The following is a 25,013-nucleotide window of genomic DNA, read 5'->3' as shown; positions in this document are numbered from 1 at the left end:
TCTTTGTTTTTTCTTTTGATTGATTCTTCTAGTTCTAACCGACTAATCATGATAGAAAAGTAAAAAATGAATATTGAAAAAACTAAACGTTTTTATTTTTATTTCTCTTATTCACATAATGTCTAAAGGGTACATATAAATATAAGGTAAATATAAATTTTAAACTACCTTAAATTTATTGTGAATATAAAAAAAATAAACATACATTTTGAACAAAAAATACATATTTTTTTAAAAATAAAATACTACTTTAGTCTTTATTCTTAAACGTTTGGATAAAATTTTGATTTTATCTCTAATATTTTATACGTTTTATTTTTTATTACAAACATCTTATTTCGTCCTATTTTAATTTTTGGTAAAAATTAAATTTTTTTTCCAAAAATACTCTTTTCTCGATTTGTATTAATATATTTTTCTCTCGTTTAAATCATTTACGATAATTATATAAAGTTTTTTTTCCTGGTTTAAAATAATCATATAATAAAGTTACAAACTAGATAACAGTGCCCAATTGAATTGTATTACTAAAACCTTGTTGGGCTTGGGCCCTCTTATCTAAATATAAACAATTGTTTTCTTATGTGTTTACCGATTCTGTCTCTTAACGGGTATGTTTGGGTGTTGATGGTTAATTGTTGAATTTTTCTTAGCTTCTATCGACATGTATGGTACGGTTGTATCCCCCACATTATTTGTTAACCGTTCCATTTATTCTAACTTCCAACATATATATATCATACATTTCACTTCTACCCTTCATACTCTTCTCACTTCTCACTTCTCACTTCTCACATTCACAATCTTTAATTGCTCCAAGCTAAGGTTCAGCCACTAAGTGAGATCATGGGTATCAAGATTGGAATCAATGGTACTACATTCACATCCTCTTCTCTCTAGTTTTGCATCATAGACTTTTAAAAAGCGATTGTTAGACTTACTGTGATTGATGTATTATTGTGTGTGATGTGTATTTTTTGGGATCATAAATGAAGGTTTCGGAAGAATAGGTCGCTTAGTGGCCAGGGTGGCTTTGCAGAGGGATGACGTGGAGCTTGTAGCTGTCAATGATCCCTTTATCAATACTGATTACATGGTATGAAATTCACTTTCGCCTATTCTATGATGCACTTTATTTGTAGTTGTTTAATTTTTTTTATCATTTTCTATGAAGTGTGAAAATTTTGGTTGATTTTATTATGAATTAACTTTTTATTATTAATTTAATGTTCTTGTGGATCTTATATTTAACCCACTTTAAACATCTAATGTCACATTTTTCTACACGATTCATTTACCACTTTTTCAAATTTGTTTAATAAAGGAATATACGCCTGTCGATTTATCTCTTAAATATTGATTTCAAAAAAGTTAAAAATTATGAAATTCACTCCCAATCTATTTATCTATTTTTATTATATAAAAATTAATACTAATTTCTTATACAATAAATTTAAATTATATTTTTTTCTAATAATACCACGTCAATAATTTTAATGATTTGACAAAATTTGAAAATCAACCAATAATTTTTTAGTAAAATTTTTTAAAAAAATAAAAAAAATTCTTATTTATTATTATTCATTAAAACATAAAGTACTAATTAAATACAATAAATATACGTTAAAAGTGTCATAATAATAATAATAATCATAAAAATTTTAATTACAAATATTAAAATTCTACAACTTATACATGTTAATACTTTTCCTATTACATTATTTAGTCTATTTATACATGCCACATAATATTCTTACTATTCTTTATTTTTTAATCTCTCATACTAATTAACAAAAATTCTTTCAAGTAAATTAAAATTTGACACATTTTCTTATTAAATACATTCAACTATATCATGATTATAAAATTAATTCATAGTTTTATATCATATTTTTGGTATTTTTCATTCTCATTCATTTTTCTAAAACCAAATAAGTTCAAATTTAGTACATCTCCTTATTAGATATATTTTAAATATATCATGATTATAAAACTAATTTATAATTTTATATTATATTTTTTGTGTTTCTCATTCTCATTCATTTTTTTCAATTTTTTCTTTAATTATTTGTACGACAAAAACAACATATGAGAAGACAAAGTATGACAACTAAAACATATGTAAAAAATAAAAGCAACAATAAAAATATAATTTTGTACAACTCTAATATAAAAGGCTTATGTCTTTTTTAAAAATAAAAAAATTTAAAATTTTAAACTAATAAACTATATTTTAATTTATATTACATTTTAGTTGAATAATTATATAGAATTATGTACAAATTATCAAATAAATATTTTATAAAATATTTTTAATATAAATAGTTTAAATTTAACATTAATTTACATATTGTCTAATTAATTTCTAAATAATATAACACTTATTAAAATATACTATATAGTATAATTTATTTATCTTTCTATGCATTACAGGGTCTTATTCTAGTAACTATTAAAGTTGAAGGTTATGCAAATAACATTTTTATTTGGTTGCACTAATTAATCCCATTTAATTTTTTAATGATTGGTATAGTTTCTGTTTGGATTTTTTTTCATGATATTGTGATTTGAGAATATGGAAAACAAAGAATAGAGTAATTTTTACTCGCACAATCCAAATTGGATGGTAGAAAAAATGGTAACGAATCCTTTCAATTGTAAAAAAAAAATTGAGGGAGTTAAGTGTGATTTCTATTTCGTCAATGCTCTTTTTCTTATATTTTTTTCTCTTAGTCCTACTTATAAAATTAATGGTGAAAAATCACACTTTATTCTTTCAATTATTAAAAAAAATTGAGAGGATCTCTAGAAGAAACAACTGAAACTGTGAGCAAGATATTGAATCAATATTTGGCTAGGCCATTGTTGATATAAAGAGTTGTAGGGAATGACTGAGGAATTTTAGAAGAAAGAAAATAATAATCGCATGATCAGTATGTAATAATGTTCCTACTAGTGCATATCTATAAAAGCTATTTTGATTTGTGATATTGAAATCCGAAGTCACATTAATATGTTGGCTTTTTGTTCATAGAATACTCTTGTATGTGCTAAAAATTTGGATAATTTGTGATGTAGACTTACATGTTCAAGTACGATAGTGTGCATGGACAATGGAAGAATGCTGAAATTAAGGTTAAGGATGAAAAAACCCTTCTCTTTGGTGGCAAGCCTGTCACCGTTTTTGGCTGCAGGTATATAATTATTCTAATTCTATACTAATTAACAATGCTATATATATGTCCCACATTTTAAGGCAGTTGTTAATTAAGTTTAAATTGCTTTTTGTTTTGTTTGGTTGAATAGAAATCCAGAGGAAATTCCATGGAGTCAGGCTGGTGCTGAATACATCATTGAGTCCACTGGAGTTTTCACTGATAAAGACAAGGCAGCTGCTCACTTGAAGGTTCCAATTTTAAATAAATAAAAAAAATTAATTTAATACTCCATGTATATGATATTAATTTGGTTTCTATATGGTTTGACATATAGGGTGGTGCAAAGAAAGTGATTATTTCTGCTCCTAGCGCGAATGCACCAATGTTTGTTATGGGTGTTAACGAGAAAGAATACAAGTCAGATATTAATATCCTCTCCAATGCTAGCTGCACAACCAACTGTCTGGCTCCACTTGCCAAGGTAGTTTCAGACTTCAAATAAATACTTTTTAATTAATTAATAGCTCAATTAAGTGATCTTGTTTGAATTAATGTTATATATCAGGTTATTAATGACAAGTTTGGAATTATTGAAGGTCTCATGACAACTGTACATGCTACCACTGGTACAATATTGTTAGTTATGTATATGGATTATTTGTCTTCATTAGTATGGTATTATTATAATTTAATGGTTTATTGTGTTACATAGCGACTCAGAAGACCGTTGATGGACCATCAATGAAAGACTGGAGAGGTGGTAGAGCTGCTGCCACCAACATCATTCCCAGCAGTACAGGAGCTGCTAAGGTATGTCATTATGATCTTTAACAATCTCTGCCAGCTCAGCATTCTATAACAGAAAACGGTTATCACTACTACTAACTTGTAACCAACTCTTTCAACTATGCAGGCTGTTGGTAAGGTGCTACCGGCACTGAACAACAAGTTGACGGGAATGGCGTTCCGAGTGCCCACCATTGACGTTTCAGTGGTGGACCTCACTGTTCGACTTGAAAAGGGAGCCAGCTACGACGAAATCAAAGCTGCTGTCAAGGAGGCTTCTGAAGGAAGCTTGAAGGGAATTCTTGGTTACACCGAGGACGACGTGGTTTCTTCTGATTTCGTCGGGGACAGCAGGTCAAGCATCTTTGACGCAAAGGCTGGGATTTCATTGAACAACAACTTTGTCAAGCTTGTCTCTTGGTATGACAATGAATGGGGATACAGTTCACGTGTTATTGACTTGGTCCGCCACATTGCCTCTGTTAAGTAAACTTGAAATCACCTTCAATTTTATCTCCTTCAACTTTATAAGAATAGTGTTTTCAAATAATGTGGCTCTTAGGATGAAGGGGCGTCCTGGATCTGCCTCTGATTAAGACTCATTATTAGTGTTAGATTTCTTTTATTCTGTAGAATATTCGCTTCTTTTTATCTACTAAGCGTTGATGTAGTTTTTCTTACTACCATCTCGTATTCTGAGATACTGATATTTTTTATTTGTCCTAGTTCTTATAACAATGTTGTCTGAGTCTATTTCAATTTATATCGTTTGAATTTGGTTTAACGTGTTATGGACTTGAAATATGTAATAAGGATGAAGGATACAAGTAAGGATAGTTTGATAAAAAGTAAGAGAAAAGCATTATTCTACAACTTAACATTGAAAAGCTTTTCCTTAAATTTCATTACACCAGAAATAATAATCACTTATATACTAAACCCCGCTCTTGCTTTCTTGTTTACGCTTCAAGGTTGTTCTCGCATTAAGAAGACTCCGCTCACCAAAACACAAATAACCACGACTCCTCATTTTTCTACTAACTGAAGAAGCTCTCTTTCTCAAAGTTTCTGATTCATCACCATCGTTGTTCATTTGACTTGAGCAAGAAGCTCCATCATTATTGTCAATAATGCAAATATCCTTTTGCTTATCCATTGATCTTGGTGAAGAAACTGATGATGACATCATGGAAAATGAACTAGACCTTGACCTCCCTGAAACCTTTACATGTGGCACGGATTGCGCATTTCCGTGCGCAGTTCCCGAAGCAAATCTCTTCTTTGCATTCGGACTTGACTGGTAACTCCTCACAGAAAAGTTCCTTTTATTGTTTACAACCATTGAAGGCCTAAAATATTTGTGCCTAAGTGGTTTCGGGATTTTTTCCGAAACCTTGTCATCAAATGATTTCTTGAATCCTTCATTTCTCTTGTCCTTCTTCCCCTTATGACAATGAAAGACTCTTCTAAACCGAGCAGCGGCCGCATAGTTCATGGAACTCAGCCTCTTGCTAGTGGTTGATCTTCTGTGCTCTAAAGCTGCAGAGTCGTATGCTATGTGTTCTGATGAAGACAAAGCACTCATCGCCGTCGCGCTTCCCTCATCAGAACTAGCATCCCATTCATTATTCTCAACTCCTGTAAACAGAAAGATTTGAGTGTCCGAGATTCGGAAAGAAGTACCAGGGCTGCTTCCATTCCCCTGCTGCTGCATTTTCAAGTGTGAAGCTATGGCTTTTCTTGAACTATAGCCTCTAAAACCAAACATTCCCCCAGCTGCAATCAATTTTCGGATTAGTACTTTCGATGCTGTCGAATTCGGGTTTTGCTTTAGGTAATCAAGTGGAGTCATTCCATTAACATCGCAGGCATTGACATTGATTGATGGAGATGTCATCAAGAGTTGGACAAGATCAATGCGAATGTTTCCAATGGTGGCAAGGTGAAGAGCTGTTCTTCCATCAGTGTTCCTAACATTGATGATCTCATCTGTGTGAAACTTCTTCCCTCTCAGTAACTCCCTTAGAAGCTCAACCTGTCGGTCCAGTCTTCGAAACGCATGTGACTGGAAACCGGAGACGGCCTTGTGGAGAAAGGTTTCTCCTGAATTGTTTCTAAGAGAGATTAATGATGGAGATGCAGAGACTAGAGCTTCAACTGAAGGTAGTTGGCCTCTGTATGAAGCCACATGTAATGCAGTGTTGCCTTGATGGTCTGTGGAGTTGATAATTTCAAAGGATGATGATGTGAGATATTTGATTACCTGCATGGGTGAAAACAAGGCTATATAATTGAATTCAGAAAGTCAATGTAATATTAAAAAACAAAACAATTCGGTTTGTGAGTTAGTGTTTTGAAATGAAAAGAAAGCAAGGAAACACTTGAGTAAAGTAGAGTTCCTTTTAATCTTCACATGTCCTTTCTTTCCTTCCTTTTCTCTTCCCTCTAACCTCACTCAATTGACACACACCTTTTAGTTGCTATCGTTATTTAACCATGCAGGAAGGAACAAGCACTCTATTCAGACATTATGTTCTTCCATTTGTGAATAAAACTACTAAAAGTATTTAAATAGCACCAAAAATCTCTGTTAAAAGCAATATGAGAAAGAATAAAGAAAAGTATACAAATGCAGTAGAGAACCCATTTATATTAGTCCATAAAAATGGAGCACAAGAAATTAAAAAGGGAGTGAAGAATTAAAATTATCTCTCAAATATATATTATAGAAAAATTAAATTTGTATAGTACCTTTAAAAGGTCTAATTCATTTGATATATTTATCTAAAAATTGACATTTTTCCCAACAAGATGATTCTTTTTTTAAAAAGTCTTGTTAAAAAAAAGAGTAAAATGAGTAGAAGCTAACCTCAACTTGGCCTCTAGCTGCAGCCGAATGCAAGACAGTAGATCCCTGAGCATCTCTATAAGCCAAAAGATCAGAAGAATTTGCAAGAAGGTCCTCCAAAATGACTAAATTACCAGCTCTAGCAGCAGCATGAACACCCCTATTTGTCATCTCCCACCTATAAACAGACGGAACCATCTCCTCCTCCAGACTACCACGTTGTTTTCCGGTAACCGCAAAATCAAACAGCAGCCGGAAAACCTCACTATTCTTGCTCCTGGCAGCAGCATACAACACATCAGTGACGTCATACTCGCCTTCTCCAAAAGCCAGCAGACGGTTCCTCTCCAGAAGCTTCCGAACGAATTCCAAGTCCCCTGCTGATGCAGCAGTGTACATGAGCCACCCGCCGTACCCGGAGCGGATCAGAGAATCGTTTTTCTTCTTTCCTTTCTTCGATTCGCACTCTTCGTGAAGCTTCCGGGCTACGTAAGAGCGACACTTGGCGACGTCATGGAACTGGTCTCCGCCGTCGTCATCCCATACTAGTTCGAGGCGGCGGATACGGCGGAGCGAGGTGAGCTTGAAGAGGTGGTTGCTATCGATTCGAAGAAGCTCGCGAACCAAGTCGTAGTGGCCGTTAGCAGCAGCAAAGTCTATTGGCGATGCGAACCACCATTGGTCCCCTGTGCTTTCCCAGCGAAGAGGGAAATATGTTGGAGGCATTGGAAGACTTTTTGTTCCTTCCTAGTTGAAATTGCTCAAATCAGATGGTCATTAAAGAAAGAACGACGAATATAGTAGCAACGAGACCATATAATATAACTTAGTTGCCATGGTTAATTAAAAGGATATACGAGGGTTTGTAATAATCAGAATTTTTAATTACAAATATCAAGAAAGGAAACAGCCATAATTACACTCACTTGGTAATGTGGTGGGAACTGGGAAGTGTTCAAAACACTTCAAGGAAAAGCTAAATGGACACTGCAGAAGGTGGCTGATCACACAGCAAAGGAGGATATTTTCTGAATCATTTTGTTCATCTCGGAATCTGAAGGGAAGATAAAGGCTGATTAACACAATTGAAGAAACAACTAGATAGTAAGGGTGCTTAGGACTTGATGATTTGTTATGGAGTACCTCCTTTCCTCAGGGAAAAAATAAATTGATAAATAAAGCTAACCAACATTTTTCCAATCCACTAAAATTAGCCATTAAAATTAATTATTATGTATTGGTATATAAATAAGTTTAGTTTTAATATATATTTTATATTTTAATATGTATTTTATATTAGTAATTAATTTTAGTAGTTAATTTTAATATACACATTTTTAATCAATTAAAATTAATTTAGTAGTTAATTTATTAATCTGTTTAAGTAAATTTTGAGATTTAAATTCTATCTTACTTTTGTATATATAGTAATCTATTAATCAATAACAAATTTTTAAATAAAATTCACATATTAATTCTTAACCTGTTAAGTTATGGAGATACCGAAAAAGAAAAAAAAAAAACTAACTCAATTCTTTCACTAATGTTAGTCTCCATCATTTTCCAAAAAATAAACTAGCACATACATATATTGTGTGGTATAATGCCACTTTAAAAAGTTGCCTATAATGTGTCCGTCGTCTTTATGGTGTGGTGTCTTTATCACTTTCTGGACTTCATAGGTTGCAGCGTTATCAACGCCATGAGTTTTTGTCTAGTGAATAGTGATAAACACTTGCTGATTCTAACGAAAACTAACCCTAAAACAATCATTCAGCTATTGATTGGCTGGTTGCATAAATGATAGTAGGACACTGAACTAAAATGCGTAACTATATAACAGCTAAGAGTCTAAGACCAAGACAGATTTTAGTTAAGTGGAGAGACAGAGTTAAGTGATCGATTGCTTTTTCTTCACATTTGCAGGGAGCAAAACTGCTTGCATTGTACAGTTTTGTATGACAACTAACCAGGAAAGCTTTAAACATGATTTTTGGCCAAAAAGCACTTTTATTACTAGCTTTTTGCCCAAAATATGACTATGATATCATAATCCCAAAAGAAATAAAATCTGAGAGCTTATAATTTGAGGCGAAATTTTGAATATGATTTGGGAGGCCAAACTAAATCTCTAAAAATGAAAATAATAGATGATTTTAAAAAATATGGGACACATACAAATATAGTTAGAGATGCTTTCAAAAAATAATAAAATTTGGAGGCAAATTTTACTACTTTTTTATTATTTGCAAAAGGTGAATTTACTATGGGAGAATTATATTTTTAATTTATTTTAAATTTTATAAAAATAGAAGCCTTTTTTATTTCACATGTTCTTGCTGGTGGTCGAAATTCGTCATCCGAATTTTTTCACTAATGTTATATTTGAGAAAAGAGAAAGTATAAGAAACTAACTCTAAATATAATCAAGTAGAGCTAACTTTTTAAAAAATCAAGTGGAGGTAAAAAAATATGCATCTTCCCACTCCAGCCCTTCACGTCGCAATCTTTCTCTCCAACTTCTCTCACCGCGATGTTGCGCCCTCCCCCTCCAACCTTTCTCGTCACTCCTAGTCTATCTATTGTCACAGCACCTCCCCTTCCTGACTCTTGCCAATCCTTCGCGTCGCGATTCGCCCCCTCTCCCCCAACCCTTCTCACCGCGAAGCCTCTTCATCCATTTTCTCTCGTCCCGTCATGCTGCCATCCAGTGGAAGTCCTCTTGCCGTGACAGACGACGTTCATTTTGTAAAATTTGGATGATTCTTTTTGTTTTGGATGTTTCTTTCTCCTAAATTTTATATTTGCCTTTTTTATATATTTTGGATGTTTTTATAAGTGTCTCCTTTTTAGGTTTTTGATAATTTTTAAATAGTTTTAGATGTTTCTTTTGTTAGTTTTCGAAAAATTTTTCATTAATTTTGAATGTCTCGTTTTATTAGTTTTGAATTTTTTAAAATAATTTTGGTTATTTCTTTTTTTGTTAGATTTTAAATTTTTTTTTTGTTACGTTTCAGACTTTCAAATATTTTTTTATTAGGTTTTGGATATTATTTTTATAATAATTTTGAATATATTTTTTATTTGGTTTTAGATATTTTTTTAGATTTTAGATGTTTCTTTTTATTTAATTTTAAATATTTTTTATGATAATTTAAATTCATATTTTTTTTATAAAAAATTAAAAAAATGTAAAATTAAGTTTTTTTTCTTCCTTATTGAAAAAATGTGTGGATTTAAATTTTTTTTATTGTTAGACTTTTTTTTCTAGTTTATATACTAATTGACTACCATCTTAATTTGATTACTTAGCAAAGTTGCTGAGAAAAATACCAAAATGCACCATTCTTTCGAATTTTTCATCAAACAGAAATCATACACAAGGAGAAACTTTTTTTAACGCGTTTTATGTAAGCGTTTTATTTTATGACATGAATACTAGAAACTATAAAGGAAATGTAAATCTTAAGAAAGAACGCCCGCGGGTTAGGCATAAATAATATGAGTAGGATGGCTCCCATTTTTTGATGCCAAAATCTAACCTAACGAAGTTCCTTTCCCATTTATCAGTAACGTTTAAAATAGGGAGAAAAAAATATATATTTCCTCCATTAAATAAATCTATGTCTATCTATCATTTATTATTTTTTCTCTTCATTCTCTCTTTTTTATTTTTTTTAAATGAATAGAAAAAATCTCTTTATGAAACCAGAAATTTATTCTATAAAATATAAAAATAAATCTCTTAAAAAGTTAAAATGATCGAGTGTGATAAAAGCCCGTGAAAGATAGTGTTATATGATTGGCTACTTTTAAAAAAGTTTCAGGATGCGTCAGTTAAGTTTCAGGATGCGTCAGTTCACTCTTTTTAAACCAATAAAATTATAAATATTTGAAGCAGTTTTTTGTAATATCAAAAACAACCCAATTTAGTGTCGGATTTGTAAATACTGAAAGTTATATTCTTTACTGGTGATTAATAAAAGATTGGAGGTTGGTTTATTTTTTTTTTTTTTGGATACAACACTACTCACTTGCTTCTGAAAAAAATGAGTCTTCTTAATTTTTTTTTTAAATGTGATCTTTTATCATATATTTTTTAAGTAGAATAAAAAATATATAAAAATAATAAATGATAAAAAATTAATATAAAAATTAAGAGAATGTATTTTTGATTTACATCAACTAAAGTAAAGTTGTTGAGCTAAGTTTGATTTTGAGCTCATATATGATGACAAATATTATTTAGGATAAAAGCTCAAGTTTGTTTAATGTGTGCACTAAGTGATGCAGGTCCATTTATATGTTGCTTCAGTCTAAGTTAGTATTGTTTTAGCATCTTAAAATGTTACAGTTCCAACACTTAAGTCTATTACTTGCTAATGAACAACAAATCAGTCTCATGTGCCAAGAGAGAGAACACCGAATACAATGGTGGGGACAAAAAGAAGAAAAGAAGGACATTTGGTATCACACAAGGATAGCAATAACACCAAGACAAAAAATAAAATCAGCTGGGGTTACTCTCATTACAAGGACATCAGTAAAGCAACATTTAGAATATGGAAAAGCAAAACACAAACTTGCACAAGAGCAGAAGCAGTAGAGTAGCTCCTCGGACAGCAGAGGTAATGGAGCAGAGGGAGAAAGAAATGCATGTCAAGGAAGAAAGCAAATCCAAGGACAGCAGAGGTGGTGGAATGGCTCCTCAACCAGCAGAGTTAGTAGAGCAGAATGAAAAAGGACTACATGCCCTTAGAGACAGCTCCAACGGGTGAATGGTACGAGAAATTAGAAGAGGCAGTGAAGAACAAATTGGAAGAGCAAGCTGAGTCTATAAGAAAGGCCTCACTTCAACATTTGAGAGGAAAAAAAAGAGAGAGCACATTCAAGGGCATCATCTCAACACTTGAGCTGAATTCTTTTTCTTCTACTAGAGTTTTATTTCTGATTTTATTTGTTATGGCTATCTTATGTCATCTTTTGTAATGAGAAAAGGCTGAATATGTGAGTTGAAAAATCCATGAGAGAAAATGCAAGAGAGATACATGAAAGAGCCACTAAAATTTGTGTATCTGGATTGTTGAACTAGGACTAGTTTCCCTTGCCAAGTTGAGATAGCACTTAGTGTGTTTGAATATGTTTAGGTTCTCCTTCCAAGTTGGGACAACACTTGGGAAGCTGAGCTTTGGTGAAGAAAGTTTAGTGGTAGATACTAGTTGAATTAGGTTGTAATTCAATAGTATTGGTGATTGTAATCAGTTGATTATAGTGAAAATTCCACCATGGTTGTGGTGGAGACTGGACGTAGGATTTATGGCATTTAGAATCCAAACCAGGATATATGCTGGCCTCTTTCTCTTCTTCCCTTCTCTGTTTTTTTTTTTTTTGCATATGAGACAAAACAAAAAGATCTCCTGCAAAATTAGCTTCCATGAAAATAGAGCTTGAAACATTCATTTTTTAGCCAACTTGATTCAACCCCCCCCCCTTTTCAAGTTCAATCAGTTCCATCAATTGGTATCAGGAACAAGGTCTCAAGGAGTCAAGCTTCACAGCTTGGAGCAAAGATCCATGGCCAACAATATGGGTCCCAACATCATGGCGTACACTCTCACTGAAGGAAAGTCGAATAATAGACATCCTTACTTTAATGACAGCAACTACTCTTACTGGAAAGAGAGAATGAGAATCTTCGTACAGTCAATCGACTACAACATTTAGAAGATTATTCTCAATGGACCAGACGTTCCAACAAAGCAAAATGCTGATGGAGAAGTTGTGGCAAAAGAAGATAATGAGTGGACAGAGGAAGAAAAGAAGAAAGTTGAACTCAATGCAAAAGCAATCAACCTAGTGCACTGTGCAATCAGTTTTGAAGAATACAGAAAAGTGTTAAGGTGCAAGACGGCTAAAAAAATCTGGGACAAGCTCAGACTCACCCATGAAGGCACTAAACAAGTGACAGAGACCAGAATTGATATGCTGATGAAGGAGTATGAAATGTTTAATATGAAGGAGGATGAGAGCATCGATCAAATATTTGAAAGGTTCTCAATAATCATCAACAATCTCGATGCCATGGGGAAGAGCTATTCCGAAGAAATCTTGGTAAGGAAGATCTTAAGGAGTCTTACTAAGAAGTGGAAATTAAAAAATACAGCCATCTCTGAAAGAAATGATCTAATAAAAATTACCTATGATGAGCTAAGAGACAAGCTGCTGGCCTATGAAACTACTCACATGTTTCAAGATAAAGATGACAAGAAGAAAAGTGTAGCACTGAAATCAAGAATGACAGCCAAAGAAGATGAATCTGATGACAGTTTCTCAGATGAAGAAATTGTGCTCTTTGCAAGAAAAATGAGGAGATTATTGAGATTCAAAAATAAAGGCAAAGGAAGTTCTTCATCCAAAGACTTCAAGAAGGATCAAGCCAAGTTCACATATCACCACTGCAAGGAACCGGGGCACTTCAAGTCAGATTGTCCTCAATTAAGGAAAGGCGAAAAATCAAAGAAGGATAAAAAGAAAGTGATGATGGCAACATGGGACGACTTGGAAAATGACACAAGTTCTAAAGACTCAGATCAAGAGATTCAACTATGCTTGATGGCTGATCACGATAATGAAAATGAGGTAGATCTCTCTGACCTATCCATTGATGAATTGCACTACATTATCAAAGACTTTAATGTGAACTCTAAGAAACTCTTAGATAAATATGTTAAATACAAGAAAGATAATGAAGCATTGAGAGCTGAAAATAATTTTTTACTGGAAAAAGTAAAGGCAACCGAAGGTTGTGATGAAATGTCTTTAAAAGAAGAAAACAATGCTTTAGGAGCTAAATTAAACAAATTCAAACTCAAGCATACGGTCACTGTCTCTACTGATTTGATTGCTAAAAATAAAAAGCTAAATGAACAAATTAAAAACCTTAATGAAGACTTAGCAAAATTTGTTCAAGGTTCACAAAATCTTGATAAATTACTTGCTTGTCAAAAATTTGGTTGGGAAAAATCTGGACTTGAATTCAAAGAGGAAAGTAAGGTTGTTTTCAAATAAAATGTTAAAAAATTTGAAGCTTCCTCTTCCAAGATTGTCAAACAAAAAATTTTCAGTAAACCACAAAAATCAGTGAGCAAGAATCATTGCAATAAGTGCAATAGAAAATGTCATGATCCTCAACAATGCTTCATCTTTCTAAAGTCTTTTGGTAATGATAGTAAATTATATAAAGTTTTTCATGATTATAATGCTCTTGGGCAACCAAGAAGGTTTCATATAAATGGATCTAAATGGATTTGGATACCTAAGGTCAGTTGAAGAATATGTAGGTTTGCCTTACATCTAAGAAGAAATTGGACATGTGGTATCTTGATAGTGGATGTTCAAGGCATATGACTGGAAAGGATACTTTCTTCATCAAACTCAACAAGTATGATGGAGGATTTGTCACTTTCGGAGATAATGGTAAAGGTAAAATAATTGTCATTGGTAAGGTTGACAAAGATTTTTTTACTTGCATTTATAATGTCTTTTTAGTAGATGGGTTAAAGCATAATCTATTGAACATAAGTCAATTGTGTGACCTTGGATATGCTGTAACCTTTAGGAAATTAGATTGTAGGGTCATTAATGAGAAAATAGGGGTTGTCTTATTTGTTGCAAAAAGAAGTGACAATATTTATCGTCTCACACTAGATAATCTTAAAGTTCAAAATGTGACTTGTTTCTCTTCAATGGAATCTAAAAAATGGATGTGGCATAAGAGATTAGGACATGCTAGCATGTTCTAAATCTTTAATCTTGTTAAAAACGGCTTAGTAAGAGGTCTTCCTAACATTAAATTTGATAAAGACATCACTTGTGATGCTTGTCAAATGGATAAACAAACAAAAATATCTTTTAAACCCAAGGAAGATGTATCAACTAAGAAACCATTGGAACTATTGCATCCTGATCTGTTTGGACCTACTAGGACTCAAAGTCTTGGAGGAAAACGTTATGGAATGATTATTGTAGATGACTACACTAGGTTCGGTTGGGTGTTCTTTCTAGCTCATAAACATGAAACATTTTCTGTTTTCGAAAAATTCAGCAAGAAGATTCAAAATGAAAAGAGTTTAAAAATTATTTCAATTAGAAGTGATCATGGCAAAGAATTTGAAAATCAACACTTTGAATCATTTTGTGATAAACTAGGTATATCACACAACTTCTCATGTCCTAGAACACCACAACAAAATGGTGTTGTAAAAAGAAAAAATAGAAGTTTACAAGAAATGGATAGAGCTATGTTGTGTGAATATAAAGTTCCCAAATTCTTATGGGCTGAAGCTGTGAATACAACTTGTTATGTTTTAAATCGAACCCTCATAAAAAAGTTTTTGAAGAAAACTCCATATGAACTTTGGAAAGGACATCCACCTAATCTTAACTACTTTTCATGTGTTTGGTTGCAAGTGTTTTGTACTGAATATCAAAGAAAATTTGGGAAAATTTGATCCTAAAACACATGAAAGTATCTTTCTTATTTATTCTACAAATAGCAAAGCTTTAAAACTGTTGATGAGACCATGCATGTCACATTCTGTGAGTCTAACTCTGTTCCTAGTGTTTGTATTGATGATAGTCCAGATTTTGAAGTTGAAATGACCAAGAATGCTGAGACAGTTCAACAAAATTTAAGTCCTCAAGAAACTGCATCTACAAACAATGAAAATACTGATAATGCAGGAGACAATTTGGAATTATCTCATGTCGCTACAGAAAATTCTGATGCTGAGGCAATTGTTGATCAGGAGGAACCTGAATCCTCAACCCAAACTAGAAGGCCTAGAGAATATAAATTTCTAAGAAATTATCCTGAAGAATTCATAATAGGTGATCCCTCCAAAGGAATGACTACTAGGTCATCTTTGAAAAGAGCCAAATCCAACAACATAGCTTTTATGTCAAAGATTGAACCTTAAAATATCCAAGAAGCACTTGCTGATCCATCTTGGGTATTAGCCATGAAGGAGGAATTGCAGCAATTTGAGAAGAATCAATCTGGACCTTAGTGCCGCACTCAAATGGAAAGAAAGTCATTGGCACAAAATGGATTTTCAGAAATAAATTAGGTGAAGATGAAATTATTGTCCGAAACAAAGCAAGATTAGTTGCTCAAGGCTATGATCAAGAGGAATGGATTGATTTCAATGAATTATTTGCACCTATAGCTCGAATGGAAGCCATTAGATTACTCTTAGCCTATGCGGCTCATTGCGGCTTCAAGATATTTCAAATGGACGTAAAGTGTGCATTCTTCAATAGTATGATAGATAGAGAGGTCTATGTGGCTCAACCTCCTGGGTTTGAAAACAAAATCTTTCCTAACTGTTTTCAAACTAGCTAAAGCCTTATATGGTTTAAGACAAGCTCCTAGAGCTTGGTATGCAAGGCTTAACCCATTTTTATTAAAAAATAATTTTTAAAGCGTAGCCACTAACACCACTCTATTTATTCAGAATTACAATGATCATTTTATTCTTGTGCAAGTTTATGTTGATGATATCATTTTTGGTTCAGCCGATGAGGCTTTGTGTGCAGATTTTGCTAAGCTAATGACAAGTGAATTTGATATGAGCATGATGGGAGAATTAAGTTTCTTCCTAGGCTTGTAAATCAAGCAAATTGCAGAAGGCATCTTTGTTCATAAAAAAAAATATGCCAAGGGACTTGTCAAGAAGTTTGGGTTGGAATGTGCCAAGCCAATGCAAATTCCCATGCATCCAAATATCAAGTTTGACAAAAATGAACATGCTAGAGATGTTGATGAGACAAGATACAGAGGGATGATTGGTTCCTTGATGTATCTAACCTCCTCAAGGCCTAATATCATATATAGTGTTGGTGTGTGCTTAAGATTCTAATCAAAACCCAAGGAGTCTTATCTTTCAGCTGTCAAGAGGATTATTCGATATGTGCTTGGTACCACTAATTATGGTTTATGGTATCCCAAAACTGATTCATTTCAATTAGTGGGTTATTGTGATGCAGATTTTGTTGGGGACAGAATTGATAGAAGAAGCACAAGTGGCATGTGTTGCTTCCTTGACAAATCACTCAATGTATGGTCAAGCAAGAAGCAAGCAACAGTAGCACTATCCATTGCCGAAGCTGAGTATATTGCAGCCTCTTCTTGTTGCTCTTAATTACTATGGTTGAAAACTCAGTTAGCTGACTATAAACTGAAAGTATCTAATATTCCGTTATTTTGTGACAATATGAGTGCTATAAATATTTCAAAAAATCCTGTTTTGCACTCAAGAACAAAGCACATTGAAGTTAGATTTCATTCTATAAGAGAACATATGCACAATAAAAATTTAGATATTCAGTTTGTTAAATCTGAAAATCAACTAGCTGATATTTTTAGTAAACCATTAATAAAAGAGAGGTTCTGCAAATTACGAACTACACTGGGCATTCTTGATTCATCTAATTTTTCTTAATTTTTTTGATATTCTGGTTTAAGCATTTTGTCTCTTAGATCGAGATGAGATTATTCTGGGCAGATGATGAGCAGGCTTCATTAACTCCTTGCGATGCATTCTAGTCTCGTTGGAAGCAAGTGAGATTTGGTGGACCTGGTGTGTTTGCTTGTTTATCATCAAATGGGTCACCTATGTTAAAGCACCTTGGGCCCTCTCTGGACTTGGTTCTAAGAAATTTATTTTTGGTCCCAAAACTTAACTTTATTTTATATATTGGGCCTTCTTTCAAGTTTTTTTTTCATTTTAAATTAAATTTTTAAAATTGAAATTACAGTGGTTACAGCTGTAAAATTCAAAGGTTTTCAAAGCTTTCATTTTTATCCTTTTTCAAGATAAAATCTTTACACTACCCAAGGCCTATATTAATGCTCCACTACATGCACCCTTTCACACTTAACTCCTCCATTCCTCCTTCACTCTACTCTTCACATTCTGAAACTAACCTGTGTCCTATAAGTATGGCTCGCAAGAAAATAGCAGTCCGCAGAGGCTCTTATAGTGGTGATACTCTTCACGTTCTCAACCCTCCACTCCTATCTCACTAAACACTGAATCATCTCCTTCTCCATCTCCCACCAACTCTCCTCCCACCTCTCCTCAAAATAACTCTCCTGAAATGGCTCGCACAAAGACCACAGCTCGCCGTCCCGGCGTTACTCCTCGACCTACCTCCACTCCGCCTAATGTTTCACATCTCAGTTCATCTCAACCCAATTCTTCCAGGGGTAAGAAACCCCTTCGTGAAGAAGACGAAGAGCTGCCTTCATCCCATGCTCGCCACAGCCGCGAAAAAAGAACAGCGACCAAGTGCCACAACACTGATGAAGGCACTAAAGTTCCATCCCATGATGAAGATCCACTGATTTCCACATCTAATTCCTCCAAGATCAGAGTCCTGAAAGGTATCATGAAAAATGTGCTCCAAGAGTTTGTCAATCTCACCGACCTTCTCATCAACTATGGAGTCGAGCGCAAGAGGAATGAAGTTATGGAAGAGAATGCGCTCAAGAAAACAAAAGGGGGGATTTGGATACTCAGGGATTATGTGGAGGACATTGAGGCTGGCCTTACAACGACTGACAATGAAGATGATGATGAAGCCTTCGATGATTCGAACTCTGATGCCTAGAATATTTTCATCTCTTCTATGAATTGGACTGTTTTACTTGATTTTTTTCATTTAGATGACTGTAACAATTAACTACTTTATTGCTTGATGACTCTTTTGGATAGCCACTAATAATTTTTGTAGGGTCTTTTCCCTCTTTGATGACAAAAGGGGGAGAAAAGAAAAGAAAAGTTAGCATGTGAGCATTAGCTTAGGATATGGACAATGATGTTTAATATCTATTACTGTGTTTAATTTTAATTGCTCTATGTTTGGTGTTAATTGCTCTGTGCTTGGTGTTATTGTTATTGTGATATATTGCTTTAGAAATTATTCTTGGCTGTTTTAAGTTTTATCCACTTGAAGAGGAAAGCCATGATTAAGGGAGAGAAATGCTAACAGTGATGAGGAGTACAACACACTTCGGATCATCATCAAAGACAAGTGCCTTCAACTCCTTTAATTTAATATTTTAAATTTAATTATTCTCTTTTATCATATTTGTCATCAAAGGGGAAGATTGTTGAGCTAAATTTTATTTTGGGCTCATATACGATGACAAACATTATTTGGGGTAAAAGCTCAAGTTGGTTTAATGTGTGTGTTAAGTGATGCAGGCCTATTTATATGTTGCTTCAGTCCAAGTTAGTATTGCTTCAGCATTTTAAAATGTTACAGCTCCAACACTTAAGCCCAATACTTGCTAATGAACAACAAATCAGTCCCATTAGCCAAGAGAGAGGGCACCGAATACAATGGTGGGAACAAAAAGAAGAAAAGAAGGACATTTGACATCACACAAGGATAGCTCACAGCTGCAACACCACGACAAAAAATAAGGACAGCTGGGGTCAGACATCAGTAAAGCAACATTCAAAATATGGGAGAGAAAAACACACTTGCACAAGAGTAGAAGCAATATAGTAGCTCCTCGGACAACAGAGGTAATGGAGCAGAGGGTGTAACACCCTACCATACTTAATCTTATGCTTAAGTCATAAGACTGAGATAGTAAGGTATTACGACATCTAAGAATATATATATATATATATATATATATATATATATATATATATATATATATATATATATATATATATATATATATATATATATAATAAAGAAAAAGATATTTAACTAGGAGCCTTGAAAAACGGGTAAAACAAAATCACAAAATAAAAAATCGCAACGCTCAGGAAAGGATTACTTGCGTGCTAAGAAACCTAATAGGAACATGATAAAGATAAGCAAAAGAATAAAGGACAACCAAGGAAGCAGCATAACTAGCCCATGACTCAGCCTGCGAAGCTAAGGCTGGCCAGAGGGTATATATATACATATAGACATACATAAGTGTTCTCAAAATATCCTAAAATACCAAAATAAACTCCTAACTCTCCCTTAACCTCTAAGAAGAGCAGCATACATAAGTTACTTGAAGAGTAAGCTAAACATATATATACATATATACAGCCAGAAGCCAAAATACACCCAAGGACTACTTCGCTTTCCATGACCCAGACGCCTAGCGAGGAGCCTCTCGACCTGCATCTGAAAAATAACAATACAATATGGAATGAGAACCGGAGGTTCTCATCATGGTAAAAGTGCCACGCGTATAATAAATAAGGTCATGAGAATGCCATAGGCAATCCTAGAACTCCGTTATACAATTATCCAACTTAATTACTAATCAAAAACTATAAACAGGGGTAGGTATTCTAAATCTACCTAACTTACTAAATTTCAATCCACACCTATCACCAAACCATTTCTCCATTTCCTCCATCCCTCCATCATCCATAATGCAACAGGAACAAACAACCAAACAAGTTCAAGCACAAGTAATGAACAGATAATACAAGTAGCAAATATACAAGTAGCATGTGATAATATCACATGCTACTTGTATATTTGCTACTTGTATTATCTGTTCATTACTTGTGCTTGAACTTGTTTGGTTGTTTGTTATTACATGCTACTTGTATATTTACTACTTGTATTATCTGTTCATTACTTGTGCTTGAACTTGTTTGGTTGTTTGTTCCTGTTGCATTATGGATGATGGAGGGATGGAGAAAATGGAGAAATGGTTTGGTGATAGGTGTGGATTGAAATTGAGTAAGTTAGGTAGATTTAGAATACCTACCCTTGTTTATGGTTTTTGATTAGTAATTAAGTTGGATAATTGTATAACGGAGTTCTAGGATTGCCTATGACATTCTCAGGACCTTATTTATTATAGCGTGGCACTTTTACCATGATGAGAACCTCCGGTTCTCATTCCATATTGTATTGTTATTTTTCAGATGCAGGTCGAGAGGCTCCTCGCTAGGCGTCTGGGTCCTGGAAAGCGAAGTAGTCCTTGGGTGTATTTTGGTTTCTGGCTGTATATATGTATATATATGTTTAGCTTACTCTCCATGTAACTTATGTATGCTGCTCCTCTTAGAGGTTAAGGGAGAGTTAGGAGTTTATTTTGGTATTTTGGGATATTTTGAGAACACTTATGTATGTCTATATGTATATATATACCCTCCGGCCAGCCTTAGCTTCGCAGGCTGAGTCAGGGGCTAGTTATGCTGCTTCCTTGGTTGTCCTTTATTCTTTTGCTTATCTTTATTATGTTCCTATTAGGTTTCTTAGCACGCAAGTAATCCTTTCCTGAGCGTTGCGCTTTTTATTTTGCAATTTTGTTTTACCCGTTTTTCAAGGCTCCTAGTTAAATATTATTATTATTATTATTATTATTATTATTATTATTATTAGAGGTCGTAATACCTTACTATCTCAGTCTTATGACTTAAGCATAAGATTAAGTATGATAGGGTGTTATAGAGGGAGAAAGAAATGCATACCAAGGAAGAAAGCAAATCCAAAGATAGCAGAGATGGTGGAATGGCTCCTCAACCAGCAGAGTTAGTGGAACAGGATGAAAAAGAACTGCATGCCCTCAGAGACAGCTCTAACGGGTAGATGGTACGAGGAATTAGAAGAGGGAGTGAAGAACAAATTGGAAGAGCAAGCTGAGTCTATAAGAAAGGCCTCACTTCAACATTTGAGAATAAGAAAAAGAGAGAGCACATTTAAGAGCATCATCTCAACACTTGAGCTGAATTCTTTTTCTTCTATTGGAGCTTTATTTTTTATTTTATTTGTTATGACTATCTTGTGTCATCTTTTGTATTGAGAAAAGGCTGAATATGTGAGTTGAAAAAGCAATGAGAGAAAAGGCAAGAGAGATGCATGAAAAAGCCACTAAAATTTGTGTATCTGCGTTGTTGAACTAGGACTAGTTTCCCGTGCCAAGTTGGGATAGCACTTGGTGTGTTTGAATCTGTTTAGGTTTTCCTTCCAAGTTGGGACAGCACTTGGGAAGCTGATCTTTGGTGAAGAAAGCTTAGTGGTAAATACTAGTTGAATTAGGTTGTAATTCAATAGTATTGGTAATTGTAATCAGTTGATTATAGTGAAAATTCCACCATGATTATAGTGGAGACTGGACATAAGATTCATGACACTTAAAATCCGAACTAAAATACATGCTAGTCTCTTTCTCTTCTTCTCTTCTATGTTTCTTTTATGCGTATGAGACAAAACGAAAAAATCTCCTACAAAATTAGTTTTCGCAAAAATAGAGCTTGAAACGTTCATTTTTAAGCCAACTTGATTCGACTCCCCTTCTCAAGTTCAATTAGGGATGACAATACCACCCGAACCCGCGGGTACCCACTCCGCCCTGCATTGGGGCGGATTTTTAGCGAGGCGGGTTTTTGGGAGGGGCGGGGTCAGGTTTAGATAACCCTACCCGCCTTGCTATATATATAATATATATAATTTTAATATATAATATGTATAATATATGTAAAATAATTAGCAAATAATTAATAATATTGTATCATATTTAAATTTTTACTTTAATTTATGTTATGTATGTGATGATGATTATATAAATTTTAAAATTTAATTTTATTTATTGGATTTTAATAATTGTAGGGACGGGTAGAGACGGGACGCGTACCCGTAGGAACGGGTTAGGGTTCAACGTTTTACTACCCGCGGGTAGAAGTGGGGCGGGTTCTATACGATTTGTTGTACGCGAGCGGGGTCAGGTAGAGCAAAAACCCACCCCTACCCGCCCCGTTGCCACCCCTAAGTTCGATCAGTCCATCAAAAGTAAACCAGAAAAAGAGTCTAGCGAACACTCTCTTTGTGAGTTATGCAGAAGCCCTCAATAAGTCTGCACTTTCATGGAGTCAATGTAACAATAAGCTTCATCCATAATGTTCCTGCATCATTGAATTACGCTGGCTCCTTTTAATCTCCAAATTAATGCATTATTGTTTGGACCGTTTCTTTTTCTTATGGTTGATTATGGTCAAACTCTAAAAGCTTTTTGGTGCAAGTTATTAGTTTAATGTTATTAAACCTTTTTATTTTAGTAATATTTTTTTGATAATTTCTAACCATTATTTAGATAGACAATTTAGTCTAGTCACCAAAAAAAAAATAGACAATTTAGTCTTTTAAAAAATTTGATTATCAAATATCTCTTAAAAAATCCAATCGCCAAATTAATTTCTAACTATTTTTTACAAATAGAACGGAAAAATTATTTTTTTTTAATGTAATTAAAGAGTGTCATGCACTCATGCGTCATCTTTTAATTATTTTAATTAGATAATAAATAATAAATTTATTCGGCTAAAGTAAAATAAACTATTTTATCTAGCGTTTTATATTTTTATGTGTTACTTTGATTGAATGTTAATGTAATCCTTTAGTAATATATTTCTTGGGTTTTAGGTTGAAATTTGAGATTTATGTCAACTATATAGGAGTTTTGGAGTTCAATTTGCAATTGATTTCACTTAAGATCGAGAAGTCATAGTTAAGCATGAATGGTTAAACTTTTATTTATGTTGGTTGATGCACTTTTCAACAAGGCTTTGTTTCATATTTTATTCAGTTTCATTTAAATTATGAGTATATAAGATATTGAGATATTGATATATAGATATATAAAATTATAAACAAAACACCTAAAGCTCCGACTCAAAACTGCTGAATACATTATACATGTGACATGTCATAAAGCACGTGGTTCCCGCAGGGCCGAAAGATTAGAGGCCCGTCCTAAAAAGCACCAATATGGGCCAAAACATCTTCTGGACACAGTAAAAGTTGCTGGGTCTCTTCTTAGTTCTTACCATCATCATTCATCCATCACCATCTACCTTTTTCTTTTTATTTGGTGCCATATCAATCTTGAGCTACTTTAATTAATGAGAAAATGACACTTTTTTTTTTCTATGAGATGTCTAGATGATTTTTTTTTATTTTTAAAATGTTCATTATTTTTCTCTAAAAATTAAATAGCATATATTTTAGTCTATTTGATTAAAATATTATTTAATAATTATTTTTATATATAAATTAATGATAATTATTTTATTATTTCAAAAAAAATAATATAAATATATACTTATTATTATTGTAATTATTTTTATTTATTTTTGATATTTTAACTTGTTACAAAAATATTTAATTCAAAATTTTTTATATATTTTATGATTAATGAAAAAATATTAAAGATAATTAAAATATATTATATTAATAGTAATATATATTTTATATTATTATTATTATTAATATAATAGTAGTAAAAATAATAATATAAAATAAATTTATTATAATAATTTTTATTTATTTTTTATTTTTTATCATTAATCACAAGTATATAAAAATTTTGGATTAAATCTTTTTGTAAAACGTTAAAATATTTAAATTATGTAATAGTAATAATAATATATTTAAAGTAATAAGTTTTATTTATTTTTAATATTTTATCATTAATCACAAAATATATAAAAATTTTAAATTAAATATTTTGTAACAAGTTAAAAAATTAAAAATAAAATAAATTAATTTTATTAATAATAAATATATTTTATATTATTATTACTAATATATATAATTATAATAATAATTATTAAAGATTATTTTAGTCAAATAGACTAAAATATATGTTATTTAATTATTGTAAAAGAAAAAAAGTGTATATTTTAAAAATAAAAAAGAAGTACCATTTAGACATCTAGTAGGAGAAAAAAATATCATTTTCTCTTAATTCTTTCATTATTCAGTATTATGAAAATTGTATATATTTTAAAAGTATAGGAGAAAATACTATTTTAATATTGAGACAAATTCTATCCTAACCCCTATTGATTTCACGAAAAAACAGCCTATTCCTTTTTTCATTAGAAAATTATGAAGCAAAGTTCAGTCTAAGCTATCTAAACTAGAACTTAGAGGTCATGTGGTTGAAGGATTAGTTTTTATTATCAAGAATATTATTTTTAGGAATATAAAGTTTAGGAATGAAATTATTTGGTATATAAAATTTTTGTGTTTTGTTATAAAATTTAATATTTTAGAATATTATGTAATAATCTTAGAAATGAATAAATTTTTGTTTAGTTAAATTTAAATTTCGTAGTCATATTATGTAATTTATCAAAATTATCCTTAATTATTCAAATTAAAATATTAATGACTAAAAATTA

The 25,013-nt window shown here is 32.5% G+C and overlaps 2 protein-coding genes across 3 annotated transcripts; one reads left to right on the top strand and one right to left on the bottom strand.

Annotated features, from left to right (window-relative positions):
* Positions 1-763: 763 nt before the first annotated feature.
* LOC107605051 (glyceraldehyde-3-phosphate dehydrogenase, cytosolic) lies at positions 764-4,833 on the top strand. Its single transcript, XM_016306793.3, has 8 exons — positions 764-871; positions 996-1,096; positions 3,079-3,194; positions 3,307-3,406; positions 3,493-3,639; positions 3,724-3,784; positions 3,871-3,968; positions 4,072-4,833. Exons 1-8 carry the CDS (start codon positions 847-849, stop codon positions 4,432-4,434), a joined length of 1,011 nt encoding a protein of 336 aa, XP_016162279.1. The 5' UTR covers positions 764-846; the 3' UTR covers positions 4,435-4,833.
* On the bottom strand, positions 4,722-7,988 carry LOC107605050 (uncharacterized). 2 transcript variants are annotated; one of them, XM_016306791.3, is made up of 3 exons: positions 7,719-7,988; positions 6,814-7,539; positions 4,722-6,207 (listed from the first exon to the last, which is right to left on the bottom strand). In XM_016306791.3, the coding sequence occupies exons 2-3, from the start codon at positions 7,516-7,518 to the stop codon at positions 4,879-4,881; spliced, it is 2,034 nt and encodes a 677-aa protein (XP_016162277.1). In that variant the 5' UTR covers positions 7,519-7,539; positions 7,719-7,988; the 3' UTR covers positions 4,722-4,878. The 2 variants fall into 2 exon arrangements, with proteins under 2 accessions (XP_016162277.1, XP_016162278.1); XM_016306792.3 differs by having other exon boundaries at positions 6,814-7,535.
* Between the last annotated feature and the right edge of the window lie 17,025 nt (positions 7,989-25,013).

The sequence above is a fragment of the Arachis ipaensis genome, chromosome B6, assembly GCF_059453495.1.
Source record: "Arachis ipaensis isolate K30076 ecotype BB chromosome B6, ASM5945349v1, whole genome shotgun sequence".
Classification (NCBI taxonomy): Eukaryota; Viridiplantae; Streptophyta; class Magnoliopsida; order Fabales; family Fabaceae; genus Arachis; species Arachis ipaensis.
Note: the sequence above shows the minus strand (reverse complement) of the source record. Positions and strands in the feature narration are given on the sequence as shown.

Excerpts from the sequence above, each read along its gene's own strand:
- LOC107605051 (XM_016306793.3), top strand. The coding sequence starts at position 847 with ATGGGTATCAAGATTGGAATCAATG. Across the intron at positions 3,195-3,306 it reads GTCACCGTTTTTGGCTGCAG|AAATCCAGAGGAAATTCCAT; the intron begins GTATATAATTAT and ends TTGGTTGAATAG. Across the intron at positions 3,785-3,870 it reads AACTGTACATGCTACCACTG|CGACTCAGAAGACCGTTGAT; the intron begins GTACAATATTGT and ends TGTGTTACATAG.
- LOC107605050 (XM_016306791.3), bottom strand. The coding sequence starts at position 7,518 with ATGCCTCCAACATATTTCCCTCTTCGCTGGGAAAGCACAGGGGACCAA. Across the intron at positions 6,208-6,813 it reads CAGCTAGAGGCCAAGTTGAG|GTAATCAAATATCTCACATC; the intron begins GTTAGCTTCTAC and ends TCACCCATGCAG.